Source organism: Mirounga angustirostris, unplaced genomic scaffold (assembly GCF_029215605.1).
Source record: "Mirounga angustirostris isolate CCGP_5_RB_7025 unplaced genomic scaffold, mMirAng1.0.hap1 SCAF_4, whole genome shotgun sequence".
NCBI classification, from domain to species: domain Eukaryota; kingdom Metazoa; phylum Chordata; class Mammalia; order Carnivora; family Phocidae; genus Mirounga; species Mirounga angustirostris.
Window position 1 is genome coordinate 39,253,761 of NW_026991712.1, and position 16,451 is coordinate 39,270,211.

At 39.4% G+C, this 16,451-nt stretch overlaps 1 protein-coding gene and 1 long non-coding RNA gene across 5 annotated transcripts in view; one reads left to right on the forward strand and one right to left on the reverse strand.

Annotated features, from left to right (window-relative positions):
* CPQ (carboxypeptidase Q) overlaps nucleotides 1-16,451 on the reverse strand; it is a 458,753-nt gene that overhangs the window by 294,243 nt on the left and 148,059 nt on the right. For all 4 annotated transcript variants that reach the window (XM_045896198.3, XM_054512535.2, XM_054512537.2 and 1 more), the window contains exon 3: nucleotides 15,621-15,828. In XM_045896198.3, the coding sequence (XP_045752154.1) occupies nucleotides 15,621-15,828 (208 nt within the window). The remainder of the gene's footprint in view (nucleotides 1-15,620; nucleotides 15,829-16,451) is intronic.
* Nucleotides 1,011-15,637, forward strand: LOC123858863 (uncharacterized). Its single transcript, XR_006794258.2, has 4 exons — nucleotides 1,011-1,173; nucleotides 11,630-11,693; nucleotides 12,333-12,431; nucleotides 15,559-15,637. It is a non-coding gene; the product is annotated as an uncharacterized LOC123858863 (long non-coding RNA).

Below are 16,451 nucleotides of genomic sequence, written 5' to 3' on the forward strand. Positions count from 1 at the left end.
TAAAAGTGGCTGAATATGTTAGCTCCTTTCTCTTCCTCTCTCTGAATCAAGAGATTCCTAGAATTTATACCAGAAAATCCAGATCAGTAATGGGCAGTATATAAGCATATGTCCATTCACTTACGTTTTCTCAGGGAAATTATTCCAGTTAAGATAAAAATCAGCCTAATATCAGAACGCCTAGTTGGGGTATTTATGAGCATCAGAATTCATTTAAAAAATATTCCAATGGAGCAGTATTTTAAATACACCATGGTGTTATGGATACAGCTGGTGCTAAGCAACATGAGGCATGTAAGCAGTGAAGATCTATTTCACAGCTTCTTTCCTTAGCAGGAGAAGGGATGACATTTTGTCAGCCTCGCCTCCGTGGAGATTAAAAACCAAGCACCAGAGAAGGCCAGACAGCTGACAAATAGGCTCTTCCCCCGCTGAGGAAAGGAAAACACAAAGCCCATGGAGAGCTTACCTCTTCACAGGGTGAGTTTCCGTTTCTTGTGAGAATGTTCATGATACAGTTCACTTTGCTAAAAAGTCCTATCGAAATGAGCAACGCTATGTGGCATTTCAGAAGCACACTGGGAATGCTAACTCTTAAAAACATCAGTTGGCGTGGGTGGGAGGAGAAACCCCACAAAGATTAAGTCAATGCATGCCTAAATCAATGTACTCATAATCCCGGGAGGTTGGGTGTAGTCTGATAGAGATCTGCCTACGAGACTTGAGAGAAAGGAAACGTGGTATCAGGAGCTAAAAGACACGTGTCCTTGTTCTGCCATTAACTAGCTGAGTGACCTCAGCCCCAAATTCCTCATCTGTACAATGAAGGGGTGGAGCAGATGCTCTCTAAGGGCTCACCCAGCTCTAACGTTTTTGAAATCTAGATTCTAAAAGGAAAAGGAAGTAGAAATAGGAAGAAGATGCTTATAAGAATTCCAAGTGCCAAACCACTAAAATCTGAAAAGTCCACCAAAATATGTATAGTGGTGAGGAGGAGGAGGAGGAGGATGGTGTTAACTACACCTGCGAATGCCTTACTAGGAGTCCCGCACTGGTCTGTGCACTTGACAGGTGTCAACTCTTGCAACCCACTCTGACTTCCTTTCTGTCATACTTCCCATCACACCGGACAACACTGGGATGGATACAGGCATTCTGAGCCTCCAGCCAAGAGTAAGTTGACTTGGGGTTGTATTAGTTTGGGCTTATGGGGCTGTATTTATGCAATTCACAGTTGTCATTTCCATCCTGAAATGGCTCCCGGGACAACTGGTGTCACAGTACAAAGGAGCAGGGCCAGAGGCCATCTTGGGCTAAGAGCTATCTTGCAACAGCTGGCGTGAAAGTAGGGAGATAGTGGTAGAGACCCAGATGCTAGTCGCTAGGAAAAGTCTTCCAATCATCAAATTGTAAAACTGCAAATAAATGATTCAATTCTCATCTACGCTTACTTTTTAAAAAAAGATTTTATTTTCTTTATTTATTTGGGGGGGGAGGAGCACGGGGGGTGGGGGGAGGAACCGAGGGAGAGGGACAGACTCCCCACTGAGCAGGGAGCCTGATTCTCCAGCCCAGGATCCCAGGATTGGAGCCGAAAGCAGACGCTTCAGGGCCTGAGCCACCCAGGCACACCTCATCTTTGCTTACTTAAAAAGGAAGTTCTTTCCTGTCAAGAACAGATTCAATAATTCAGCGTATGTTATGAACGCAACTTCTAATTTTATATTTTATCTTTCCTTTTTGAGGAAATCGTGTACAGTGGAATTTAACAGAATTTCTGTGTTTGGGGGGGGCAAACCTGGAGTTGTACCACAAACAATGAATGCACTTATGTATGAAGTCACATGATTTATGTGTGTCAACATATTGGGTCTCATGTTAGCATATAAAACATATTTGTCCTAAGCAAGTCTGTCAATACCAGACAAAAGACATACAAAAACCATGATTTATTGAGAGAAAGAGATGTACTTTTTCATGATAAACAGCCTCTTAGATTATTTAGGAATACAAATAGTGAAGAGTAAATCAACTTGAAAAATCACTGAAATTTCTTACTGATTTGACACAAAATAGTGACAAACATAAAGATAAAAGAAAGTCACAAGATGCCACTAAAGAGGAAATAGACACCAAACTCGTTCAAATGTCAATTCATTGTCACTATACAAGAAAGGGTATAATGTCCTGAAATCTTACTGCTCATACATGGAAGAAACTTAACAGCAGCTTTCCAAAATTTGAAACAATCCTAAAAATGTATACGGTATTACCAACAAAAAGCTGTAAGCCTAAAATAAACTTTCCCAAACTATCAATAATAAAAACTACATTTCTGTCCACTGTGTTGGAGGAAAGACTGAATTCTCTTTTCATTTTCTCTCAGGAAAATGTAACACAAAAGCACTGTCAAATAAAAAGCAATCAAAGTGTAGGCAAGCAAAAAGTGTAGGAAAAATACAGAAGCTTGACAGGTATTTAAGAAAAACATTATGATATTTTTCTGAATTTTGTAATGTTTGTATTATTTGGCAGCTTTCTTAAATTTGTAATTTGTTATAATTTTTGTTATTCTAAGTAAATGTTGATTTTATATCAAAAAATTTTTATTTGCACCTCTGTATTCTTATTCTTAAAGAGGCCCCCAAATTACATCAGAGCCTAGTCCTACAAAACTTGGGTCCTCCCCTGGCCCAAAATATGCAAGACACTTAATAAATGCTTATTGAATGAATAAAATTGGAAAATGTTAAAAATTAAATTCTTCTCCTACATGTCAAATATGCAATTTATGGAGAGCAGCAACCAGGGTGGCAACCGATATTGATTCAGCTTTTAAACTACCACGGTTGACCTGCTAGCCAAGGCTGGTTACCCTTTCACAACCACTGATGATGTGGGTGAGGTGGAGTGGGTAGATAATTTACAGTTTTCTGTTCTCCACCACAGAAATTAGGTAACCTCTTCCCAAAGAAGCATCCTTACAGGCCTCTGCAAACCCACACTGAGACACTTATTTCTCCTGGAAAGGGCTCTGGAAAACACACTCCTCAACATCAGCTTTGCGGGGCAAAAAAGGAAAAAAAAAAATCCAGAGAAAATCAGAAGTAATTGCTGGATTTAAGATTTTTGCTCATTTATTTTAACAATTAACAGCAATTATGTATGGGGCGAAGGATCTTCATTTGCATATGGTATGCACTGGTAATGGTAAACTCTAAAAATAACTTCAGGAGTTATTACTCCAAAGCTCATGCTGCTAATGAGAAAGTTCAGAGGAAATGGTATTGATTACACCCTGCTAATTAGTTGACTTACCTGAGATAGCTTGGATTCCCTTGGATATAAAAGGTGAATTCCTTCCAGTGCTTCAAATATTCAAGCTTATTGTAAAATACTACCTTTCATGTATTAAGCACTTTGAAATTTCTGATGCTTTGTCAAAAAGAATAATGACTCTAATGAATTTTAATACATACAGTTTTAAAAATCCATGGACTGATACTCAGAAACAGTAAGAAGAGGAAAAAGGTGAAAGCTCCTCTTTACAAAAGCAGGCCAGTTAATAAATGTGAGAGGAATCACTGAAATAGAAAAACATTTGCCACCAGCAATGTAATGACTGATTCAGACAAGAATCATTAACATATGCTAAATTTTCACTGGGTGAAATTTTATTGGGGGACTTAAGATTCACAAAGTCTCAAAGCATCTCACCATAATTACAAGGTATTCCCCCTGCAAATGTGAAAAGTACCTTTCCAATGAAGAAATCCTGAGATGCTGCCTTAGACAAGTGATCACACTCAGGCTCACTAATAAGGAAAACTGACATTATTTGCTTCCTTCTGCGATGCAATAGGAGGGACGCAACATTATCCATATAGAATTCTTGCCAAAAATATTTAATCTGAATCTAATAATGAGGAAATAACAATTCCAAACTGAGAGACATTGTGCAAAACAGCTGCCTGTATTCTTCAAAAATGTCCGCGTCATAAAGTATTAAAAAGGCTAGATAACAGTTCAGATTAAAGGAGACTAGAGATACAGGACAACTAAATGTTAAGGAAGTCCTTGATTGGATTTTGAACTTGGAAAAAAAAAAAAAAGCAGGGACATTACTGAGAGCGAGGAACAACTGGGGCAATCTGCATATGGATAAACTTTGCACTATGTAACAATGTAAATTTCATAGGTATGATGACAGTGATGATACTCCATTACGTTAGAGAAGGTTCTTGTTCTCCTGAAATACATGCTAATGTATTTCTGGGTGAGGTGTCCTCATGGTTATACCTACCTCACTTTCATATGATTCAGAAAAGGAGAAAGACCGAGAGAGCAAATGTGGCAAAATATTAATGAATGTTGATGAAGGGTATATGAGTGAACACAGAAAGCAACTGATAAATTAAAATTCACTAACTTTAAAACTTTTCCTCATCAAAAGACACTGCTAAGCCAAAAAACAAAACAAAACAGCAACAAAAACAAGGAATAGGCAAGACATCAATATGCGAGAGAATATTTGCAAAACATATCTGACAGTGCACTTGTATCTAGAGTAAATGAAAAACTCCTACTACTCAATAATTTAAAAACAATCCAGTTGGGGCGCCTGGCTGGCTCAGTTGGTTAAGCATCTGCCTTTGGCTCAGGTCGTGATCCCAGGGTCCTGGGATAGAGCCCCACACTGGGCTCCCTGCTCATGGGGAGTCGGCTTCTCCTTCTCCCTCTGCCCCTCCCTCCAGCTCATATGCGCACCTTCTCTCTCTCTCTCTCTAATAAATAAATAAAATCTTTAAAAAATATAAAAAATAAAAACAATCCAGTTATAAAAGGGGCAAAGGACAGGAGCAGACTTTTCACAAAGGAGGTTTCAGAAATGACCAATAGGCACGTGAAAGAGTGCTCAACATCATTAGTCATAAGGGAAATGAAAATCAACATTTCAATGAGGTACCAGCACACACCCGCCAGAATGGTTAAAATTAAAGACTGACAACACCAAGTTTTGGTGAGAACGTGGAGCAGCCTGAACTTTCACACAGGGCTGGTGGGAATGTAAAATGGTACCATCTCTCTGGAAAAAGTTAGGCAATTTCTTATAAAGAGTTTATGAGTCATTTAATATTCTTTCAGTTTTTACCATAGATTGGTATTTTTCCAAAAAAAAAGTTGGGAAAAAAGTCTGTGATACTTTAGAATGTGGCTTCAGAAAACAGACATGATTCAGTATGTATCGATTTCTGGTTGGTTCTCTATTCTTTTGATCTTAGATGATTTTTTAAAATAGTTATTCACTCACAAATATCTCGTGAGTACCTGTCATGTGCCAGGCAATCTCCTGTGTACTGAGAATATAATAACGTAGAAGAAGGATGTAGTCCAGTCCTCGTGGAATTTATACTCTCATGGGGAGAAACATACTAAACAAGTAATAGGTAGATAGACGAAAGTTACCAAATGTTATTAAGATTCTGAGCATACAGAAGAGGTACTAGGTAAGAGAATTTGAGGGAAAATGCTACTCTACTTGGGATGGTCAGGAAAGGCCTTTCAGGAAAAAACTTTCAGTGGAGATCTGAAAATTGAAAGGAAGTCAACCATAGAAAAAGCTGGGGAAACAGAATTCCAGACGAAGGGGGGTCACTGAGTGCAAAGGCCCTGAGGTGGAAAATAGCTTGGATAGCATTTAAAATAGACACTTGCTGCATCTCCATCAGCTGGCCACACCAATCACTGGTCTGAGTCATCACAGCTTTAACACTTACATGCAAGAATAATTTCAAGCATTCAGTGTGAGGCCAGAGTGGGGAGAAAAGACAAAGAGCAGAATTTTAAGCCAAAGACTGAAGGAGACAAGAGTAGTTCCTGAAATCAGGAGATAATCAGAACCAAGGTCTCTGGAGCCCACACTGTGGAGAGTTCTAGAGTTCTGCTTTTTAAGATAAGTTAGTTCATCTCAAACTACCTGCTCCGTCCTATCATGATCTAATGATGACAATGACAATAGTGACCATGATCAAAATAAGATGTCAATTATAGTTCACTGAGTGCTTTCCATGTATGATGTCCCATGTCTAGTGCTTGATCTCATTTCATTCTGTCAACAACTCTAGAGGTAAACAGTGTTCTCCCCACCTTACAGATGAGGAAGCAGGCTCCCAGTGGTTAAGTAGTGGACGTAAGGTTGGCCACACAACCTCTAAGTGGCCGAACCTGCATCTGAATCCAGGTCTGTCCGATTCCAAACCCCACAGTATATATTGTCAGCTTTTCTGGCCTCAAAATTTCCCTAGTAGTACCTTCTGGTTGGCACTTTGTCCAGAAGGCTAAAGAAGCCAGCAGGTCATTTGGATGCAAGAGGAGTTTAAGAGTCGTCTTTAGCTTTCATGAGAGAGAGAGAGAGAGAGAGAGAACAAAAGCACCTGCAACAGTGAAAGACTAGAGGCTACTCAGGAGTCTTCTGGTTCATATCCTACACTAGACATTTTCCAAAGGGAACTGCATAAGCAAACAACATTGTCATAATCCTGAAACCTGAATTCAAAATGCATTAATTTCTTTTTACCACTAGAGATTCAGAAAAACATGCCACGGTGATGTGATTCTTAAGCTTGTGCTTTCAATAATCAGAAAGCTGGAAAATAGAAGGTGAACATTTATATACATTTTAAAATTATGAATGCAAAATAGCAGCCAAGAACAAATTTTTGTATCAAGGTTATAAGCAGATGAAAAATGACAGTCAGTACTAGGAATGCAAACAGACCATTAATTATAGCAGCCTCACAAAGCACCATAGTAATATGCAGTTTGCAATACTTTACCAAAATTTACATAACTATATAGTCTGCTCTCAGATTCCGGAGATTCTATTTTTGATAAGTAGCAATTCAAAAGGTTAGTTACCTCATCTATAGTATTATTCAACTTCTATGAATGTGAAACGGTGACACCTTGAATTCACATGTTAGCAAACCGGATAGGCTGCCCCTAACTCCTTATTCATTCGTTCCAGCACTACCGTGTGCCAGGCCTTAAGCATGGCCCTGAGGACACTGAGATGAAGAAGACACAAAGCATGTCCCCAGGAGAACTTCCAGTCCAGACAGAGAAAAAGACTAGCAAACACGTCATCCAGAGTTTGGACAAACTAAATAGGGGGAGATCGAAATGACAAAATGGGGCTAGGGTTGCAGAGGGCCGCAGTGACAACAGTGATACCAAATAAATTATGTTTTTTCTCCTCCCTCCTTTCTTCCTTTTTTTCTTTCTCCTTCCCTCCCTCTGACACTCCACAATTCCCTCCCCTCCTTCCTCTTTTTGTCAGTAAGTATATCCAGTCATTACTTAACAAGACTATGTATCAACAGCACTTTACACGTATGTAAAACTACATGTCAGGCAATACCAACATCTCATTTAAAACCTCACCAAACACCAGGAAGAAGGTACAGTTATTTCCCCCACTTTACAGATGAAACTGAGGCACAGAGTTTGCACAGCTTGCCAAGGTCACACATCTGGCAAATGGCTAACAAAAACTCCAGGGGGGCGGGGGCTCGGGAGTCATTGCCCAGTTCTGTCCATTATGAGGAAGTATGCCTATCACACTACCTGAAGCAATAATAAGATTTCGGTGATTAAAGAACATTTTGGAATTTCTAACAAAGGCCTTCTAAAAAGAATCTGTCTTTCAAAATCAGAGAGGGGAGAAAGAAAAGGATGATGAGAAGAAAAAAAAAAATGCTGGGTTCGGTGTGGGTCTTCTCTGGTTTCCCCCCGCGGGAGTACAGTGGCCCTCCACCTGCATAAATGATGAGAATTGGCCTTCTGCTTGATTACTGTGCATCTGTTATGAGCTTCAGAGTGAATTAAGCAAAAACAATGTAAGGCAGGAAAAGAACCTACTAATGGAGGCTGGCCCAGTTTTCGGTTTTGAGTCACGGTGGTATCTTCCTTATTTTGTAATCCCCAGCAGGCACATATGCCCCCCAAATTGCAACGATATTTCAAAACAATTTAAATCAAGCTTGATAGCTAATTATGCTAAGGTCACGCCAAAGAACCAAACCACCAGGACATCAAAAATCCAAGACGGTTTAAGTGTGAAGTAGCAGCATTAATTTTCTCCCATTAAAAAAGCCACAGGAGGTGGGGGGACAAGCTTTTTTTACTCTCTGGGAATAACTGGTTTTCAAACTCCCCCAAAACAGACCTCTTAAGACATTTCACCTCTGCTCTGAATGTTTTAAGTTGGCCCTCTGATTACAAAAATGTTCATGTTAAATCTCATCAAGATGCTTTCTTAAGATGAAGAATGTTTTATAAATTGTAATGGCTTTAATCAGAGCCCTCTTTGAAGCTATTTAACTCCACAATGTAGCCCAACCAGCGCTTCAATTATGTCATTTATCGACTCAGTATTAATTAAGTATCATTATAGGGATTGATTTATAGACTTTTTCCCAGCTCTCTCACCAGATGGTATAACATTCTCCCTCTCTGACACTCCATAAACATCACCTGGATTCACTCGTCTCGCTCTCTCCAGCTGAATGTTTAATCAGGTCTTAGTCATCCTCAAACTGGATTGCTCCTCTTCCTCTTCCTCTTCACTATCCTCTATTAATAACACGTTACATGAAGGCCAAGTGATATAAAACATAAACCAGGAGAATTTACAAAGCAAGTTCTATCAACAACTCATCGCCACCTCCATGCATTCTTACCCAGCGTGGTGATGCAGTTTTCACAGTGAAGTGGAGGGAGATTTGCTTCCTTAGCTGATTAAAACTTACAGTCTGTGTTCGATTATCTGGGGCAATGGAGAAAATAACTAGGAAAGAAAATGTGTATTTGGCAGTGGGAGTACAACAGACAATTTGGCCTCAGTAGAGTTACCTTCTGAATTGTATTTTACTTGGACTAACATAAAAATCACTTTACATTCTTGAGCTCGCACGTTGAGAAGGCAGGAGGCAGGAGTCCCAAGGTGTGCCGCATTGCAAGGAAGCCAGCCTAGAATTTTAAATTGCCTTGGGTGATCCAAAAAGTAGATAACAGAGAAATGGAAATGCTTACCTGTTACCTGTTTTCTTCTTACAAAATATAAAAACCAGGTTAATGGAACTTCTCACAGTCACCTCAAACTCAAAATGTCTAAAAACCAAGCTGCTCATGTTGCCTGCAATCAGCTCCCTCTCCTGAACCCCAACACTTCTCCACATTCTCCGGTCACCAACCTGGGTGGAGGGAAACCAAGAAACTTCCACAGACTGGGAAGAGTACAACCCATCAACTAAACGGACTTGGAGACTTATCTAATCCGCTGGTCTGCCTCATGGAACACACTAGATGTTGCCAAAACCAGACTCCTATTTCTATGTAACTCTCATGATTCTTAAATATTGGGCTGAACTGAACACAGATTCATCCCACGGTTTGATCCTTGCCTCACAGTAAACTTTGACCCTTCCTCCAGTCCCCCTTCAAATACAACCAAGTTCTGATCACCTATCTCTCTTTGCTGTCTCTTGTTTTCCATTCCCACTGCCATCATCAATGCCCCCATTATTTCACATCTGCATTATTAGAGCACTCTCCTGTCTTTCCTTCTCATAGCAGGCTATGTAGTCACCCGATTGATCTTTCTGAAACAGTAGTTCCCCAATTTTTTTTTTTTAAGATTTTATTTATTTATTTGACAGAGAGAGAGAGCGAGAGCAGGAACACAAGCAGGGGGAGTGGGAGAGGGAGAAGCAGGCTTCCCGCCGAGCAGGGAGCCCGATGTGGGACTCGATCCCAGGACCCTGGGATCATGACCTGAGCCGAAGGCAGATGCTTAACGACTGAGCCACCCAGGCGCCCCCCCAAATTTTAACATACGTTAGAATCACCTGGAGGGCCAGTTAAACCACAAGCCCCACCCTCAGGCTTTTTTAATTTAATGGGTCTCAGGTGGCCTGATAATTTGCATATCAACAAGCTCCCAGGTGAGGTAGGTGAGGTTGACGACGGTGTTACAGAGACCATCTTTTTTTTTTCCTCCAGAGTGCGTGCACCTGCATGAGCACGAGAGGAGAGGGGGAGAGAGAGAGAGAGAGAGAGAGAGTGAGAGAGAGAACAAGTAGTGGAGAGAGAGAAGCAGGCTGCCCGCAGAGCAGGGAGCCCTACGCAGGGCTCTATCCCAGGACCCCGGGATCATGACCTGAGCCGAAGGCAGACACTTAATGACTGAGCCACCCAGGCGCCCCATCCAGACCAGGCGCCCCATCCAGAGACCATCTTTAGAGAAACATTGCTCTAAAACATCACCCCCCCAGCTCTACCACATTCAATGATTCCCCATTTCCTCCACATAAAACTCAAAACTCCCCAAACTGGTACTCTTGAGTCTTCATAACCTGGTTTCTTCCACTCACCCCAAAATTACATTTCCCTGATCTTCTATGAAACCTTCTGGCTCCAGCCATACTGGTCTACTTGTGTAGTACCCAAGTGCATCATGCATTCCCACCTTGATCATGTATAGAATGTCTTTACACCACCCCCCTTCTCTTATTCGAGTTCAATTTCGTTGTTGAATATACCCAAAATCTACATCCTCTATGTAGCCAGCTCTAATCAGATTTCTGCTATCCCTTTTAGACTCCAAAGCACTGGCTCTTCGGGTTGCTTGGTGCAATCCAAAGTGCATAGAATTTAGAACCAGAGACTCTAATTATGAATCCTAGTTCTTTCACTAGCTGTGTAATTTGATTATCTAAGCATTCTGAACCTGTTTCTCTTTCAGTAAAAGAGAGAGACCAGTTATCTGCCTCCATTGGATTGCATAAAGAATTAACTGAAACAAACTATTTAAGCCTTCAGAGATGCACAGTACAAAGTAGTTGCTAAATAAATGTTCATTTCTTTCCTTCATTCCTTTCCCCCATTACTCATTTAGCACTAAATGTAAAAAAAGATTACATTAGTTTTATATTTTAAGCTTACCCTCCTCTCTTTTAGCCAGATAGAATATTTCTGAGGGACAAAAAACATGTCTAATTCATTTTAATAACCCTACAGCTTGGCAACTTCTGAGCACTGGTAAGCTCTCAATAAATATTTACTAAAAAACTAATTAATTTGAGAAGTAATGTAAGACAAATGGTTCCTCTGCAGAACTTAAATTAATAATTACATTTATCCTTAAAATATTCTCCAATGACCAAGGCAAAAGGTATTTTACATACAGAAAAACTAAAAAAGATCTAATGAGAGTCCCAGTTGATACTTAATGGTGAACAAAAGTCACTATAAAAGCTTCAATAAAGAAAAAAATCTCTTTGAAGAAAATTTGAGCACAAGAATACTAATAATGGCAATACAGAGAAATGACAACAATGAGCCTGGAAATATTGAAGGCAACAAGTAATGGATGTTTTACAGATGTTTCTTAAGGATATCTGTCATGTAACCATGTGTCTGTTGTACTTCCAAAATGGCTGACAAATATCGTTAACGGCACTGACAAGTGTCAAGTTAAACTGGTCAAATACATTATCTGCCCCTTAGGGGTTTTCTCTGATTTTGAAGCCGAGCAGAAACTAATTAAAATTTATATTCTGTTCTCTAGGGTTGCTGATCTCTACACTACTCCTAACCGGAATCCTGTATCACCCACTCCCATAGAACTACAGGTGAAATGTCTGTCAGAGAGAAGGGAGCGGTTTTATTCAATTACCAATTCAAAACATCGTTGTTCATGAATGTTGTGGCAGAAAAAAGACATAATCTGGCAATATAGGGCACCTGGATATTTTCCTTAAATACAGAGCAAAGTGCTCTAAAAATTCAGGTTGTTTTGAACTTATTATACAGAGGCTACACAGTTTGGTCAGAGTACTTAGAATCTGGTCACCACGTTTATCATAACAGCCCTGCCATGACTGACTATACAATTTCAGACAAGTTCATTCCTTCAACAGAACTGTTCCTGAGTGACTATTATGTAACAAACATACTAGATGATGGAGATATAGAGGTTTTAAATATATATAAATATGTTTGTATATATTTACATATATTAAATATAATATTAAATACACATATATATTTTTTAATGTCTTTCTGGAACTTAGAGTGGAGTCAGGTGGTTCAGATGGACTGGACAGTTTACCTTTCACTGATGGCATAAAGATAGACCAAATTTCCCCACCTCTACATAACTTCATTCTGGCCAGTGGAATGTGAGTAGAAGTGAGGTATGCCATGTCCAGACCTGGCCATGGAAAACCTCCCATTTGATTATCAACTTTCTCTATCTTCTTACTTGCCAGCTGGATTCAAAAGAGGACTCCGAGATCTTAGAGGCGATGGTGTCACAAGATGGGAAGGAGCAGAAGGCCACCTGCTGAACACCCTCTGGGAACCATTATGTGAGCAGTCAATCAATTCCTATTGTGTTAGGTGACTAAGATTTGAAACTGTTACAATAGTTAGTGTACCCTACCATACCATGAACCACAACTACCTCCAAGACATTATGATATAGAGTATGCACAGAATGATGTGGGAATACCAGAAAGAGGTGGCTCGCCTGCATTGGATCTAGATATCAGGGAGTGCTCCCTAGAAAAAGAAACACTTAAGATGAATCTTAAAGGACAGTATGAGACAGTGAGGAAGAGGATAGAAGGCTACAAGGGAGAAATCATATGGAAAGTCATGAAACCTTGAGGAAACGTTGTACATCGGGAAAGTGTTAGTGACTCCTGACTATTAGAATGTGGAGTGATGTTGGGAAATAGAGCTACCCAATATGTGTTTGTTGAAATGACTAGGAAAGAGCAGGACCTAGGAGACATAGTAATTACCAGAAATGATGGATAAGGGAAGAGAACAAAAAGTACTCAAGAACCATCTAGCTTCGTAGGCAGAATAGATGACACTCTCTTCCCTGAAGTAGGAAATGCAGGCTAAAGAGGTAAGAAGATGAGTTCAGTTTTGAAGAAAACTGAAGTGTAGATAGCTATGGAACATCTGAAAGACGTATCGGGAGGTGTTGGGATATAAGGGCCTAGGGCTCAGGCAGTGGTATGGGAAGGAGAGGTGGGTTTGGAAACTGTCACAGTAGAGATGGTGGCGGAAGTCACAAGCATGACAGGGCTGCTCAGGTAGAATGTTCAGAGTGAGAAGCCAGGGAAACAGGAGAGGAAGAGGGAAAGTAGGAAAGAGGGAAGGGGTGAGAGCAAGAAAGAGAAAGAGAATATGAGAAGCCATAGAAGCCAAAGAAAAGAGATATTTAGGGAGCAGTCAACAGTGACAATGTTTCAGAGAGGGGAAGTAAAATGATGGCCTGAAAAATGTCCATTATATTTGACAACTACAGTTGCTATTTGTGACCTTAACAGGTCCCATTTCAATACTGGCAAAGCCAGATTAAAATGGTGTGCAGAGGGAATGACGGATGAAGAATTAGAGACAGGAACATAAAATACTCTTTTAAGGAAAATTAGCTCTAAGGAACAATTAGCTAGAAGTGGACAAAGAGGCAGAGTTTGTTTCATTTTAGTTTTATTTTTCAAGACGTGAGACTTAAACACGGTAACATGTTGAATTCTCTGAACTTTCATTTCTCTATCTGTAAAATGGGGATAATAATGCCCCTTCTGCTAGGTCTACTAAGTTGTCAGAACAAGTAAGATGCCATATGTCAAAGATTCTAAAGTACTGTGTAAAGGGCAATGTTATTATGTATTTATAAATGTCAAAAATACGAAGTTATAAAAGTCAAGAGTCCAGTGAAATATGGTTAGCTATAAAATCAATGAAAAATTATAATCAGTCTAGATCTAGAAATATGAAGAAAAAGAAAAATGTCTTTTTAGTATACACTAGAATTTGTTGATCCCAAATATTAGAGGTTAACAATAGATGTCTACATTCTATGCTGGGCATAATTTTTCTAGGGCTCCCAGGTTATAGACTTGGTTTCCAGACGTCTTCATTATACCAGAAAAAAAAATGTCAGTTAACCCTGGCAGATTGCAGTATACTAAGTCATTTGGGAGTTTATTAGTCTTATGAGTAGTAGTTTTTAAATAAATATTTTTGGCAATCACCCCATTTCACAAAGCAACAGACTAACTACATAATTTAGATCTCATGACCAGTGAAATCATAGTGAATGGCCACAGCTTGCTGAGGAGTATGTTATTCTAAGGGGCGAGTGAGGTATTCTGGGAAGTAAGCTAACCATTTTAGGACTTCCCTCCTGGGAAGATTAACCATCCAAAAGACTATGGGCCAATGATTATTTCACGAGTCCCCAAACCTTTAGACTCTACAAAGAACATTATTTTAGCACTATGACATCAGTAGAACTAGTTTCTCTCTTATAAAACTTTTAAAAGTGATTTTAACATGTCCCATCTTCCTCCCTGGGAAGATATCTTATCCCCATAAAAGAAAAATGTCCCTTTCCTTTTTTCTCTGTGATTTTGGACAACTCCCTTCTGAGTTGGTTTCTTATTGGCTGATGTCTCCTCAATTATATTATTTTCAAGGGCGCAGGGTACTAATTAAGATCAAACAGCTGTGTCTCCAGCTCCAAACAAAAATTGTATAGAATAAATAAATCTTCCTTTATAGTAGATACTAATCTAATCTTGAAACCCAAATAAACCCTATTTGCAATTGTTTCTGCTTGCCTTGTTTTCTTTTTTTTTTTTTATCTTTGGGAGATCAGACTATGACTAGAATGGTGCTTCTTTTATCCATGTTTTATGTCCATCAAATACTTCACCCTTAATGTGTGACACTACCATATGTAGCTATTAAATTAGGCCAAATGTCTACAGGTAAAGTCTTAGAACTCTTATCCACTGCAATGCTAAATTTTATCCTAAGACTGAGGGTCAATAAAGCAATTCACAATTACCTCAATCAGAACTACAAAGAAAAAGACAAAACTTATGTTGCCCTTAAATACCACAAAACACTTACTAGACCTTTGCAGAAAATCAAGTATCTTTCATAAGTTCATCTCATTTATTCTCAAAGTAACATTGTAAATATATAATTCTTCATCATCACTGATTCACAGTGAAGAATGATGAGACCCAAGGAGTTTAAGAGCATTCCCAAGGCCACATACTTGTTTGGGGGCTGAACCAGGTCTATATCCAAGATCCTCTGCTTCCTCCTCTCTTTCCACTACACCACAGACAACTCCCATCATGTTACCCACTTTATTTTTATTCCACTTCTCTAGCAACAATGGGAAAAGGCCTGGCTTCCTCTGAAGTCATAAGGATCTTTGATGAAACACAGACGTAAATTCAGTTCTCCCTCCAATGAAAATACATAACATATTGGTTACATAAGGAATGTTATGGGGTCATCATGGATGTGGAAAGCTTTTTAGAAGAATGTACAAATAATGCTAGGAATCCTAAAAAGGCCAAAGAAGATGTTACAAACAAATGACCAAATATGGAATGGGGGGAAAATTCCGTAAACAATCAGTATTTTCATTTGAATGCTTTGTTTTTATTTCATAAGGGCTCCTCTTTCATGGACAATCCTGGTTTTTTAAAGAATTTCAAATGAACACCATGACCTACCTATAGATGGAGAAGGAAGCCACTGATCGAATCAGGGATGCCAAAGCCCCCACTTTGGCAGCTTCCACTGCCCCCTGGACCCGGTACTGCACTGTCTTCGAGTAGCTGACATAAGGTTGATTATAAACAACAATCTTCCCTCTTGCTTCTGGGGCCCTTCTCTGCAGTTCCTCGAAAGAGGTCACCACCAGAACTTCTGCCGTAATGCCTGGAAATAAAAGTCATACAGGATTAACTTATGGTTTCCGACCAGCCAGGTTGAATTGGCACACAAAAGGTCATACATGCTTTATCTGCTACATCTGACAAACTGGTTTGAGAAGATCAAAGTTTTAGAGTGATTTGCCATGGGAGAGAGACTGCAGAGGTTAGCCAGTTTCCCAAGAGAGAGAAAAGGCATTCAAAATAATATGACATATGACTCAGAAGGTTTTTCAACTCACTTGACCAGCTGGTACTAAATCACAAATGGCTTGAAAAGATAGCTTTTTACCCCTTCTTTCCCACCCTAAGAAATCATGAGTTTCACAGAATGACACTAATTATTCATAAAGAAAATGCACTTCAGAAAGCTCCCATTGGGATTAATGAAACCTTTATCTTTTTATAAAGTTATTGACATGTTGTTAAACAACCTTCATGGACAGCATACAAAGAATGGCAGTTCATGATGAATGTTCTTAGAAGCCAAGAATCTTCAAGAATCCAACTTTTGACAAATAGTTAATGTAACCTCTACCAAGAACTACAAAAAGTCAGCTTGTTTTCATTCCTCCTTTATACAAAACACTCTTAAAGAATATGAAAACTTCCCAAGCTTCTCAACTTACA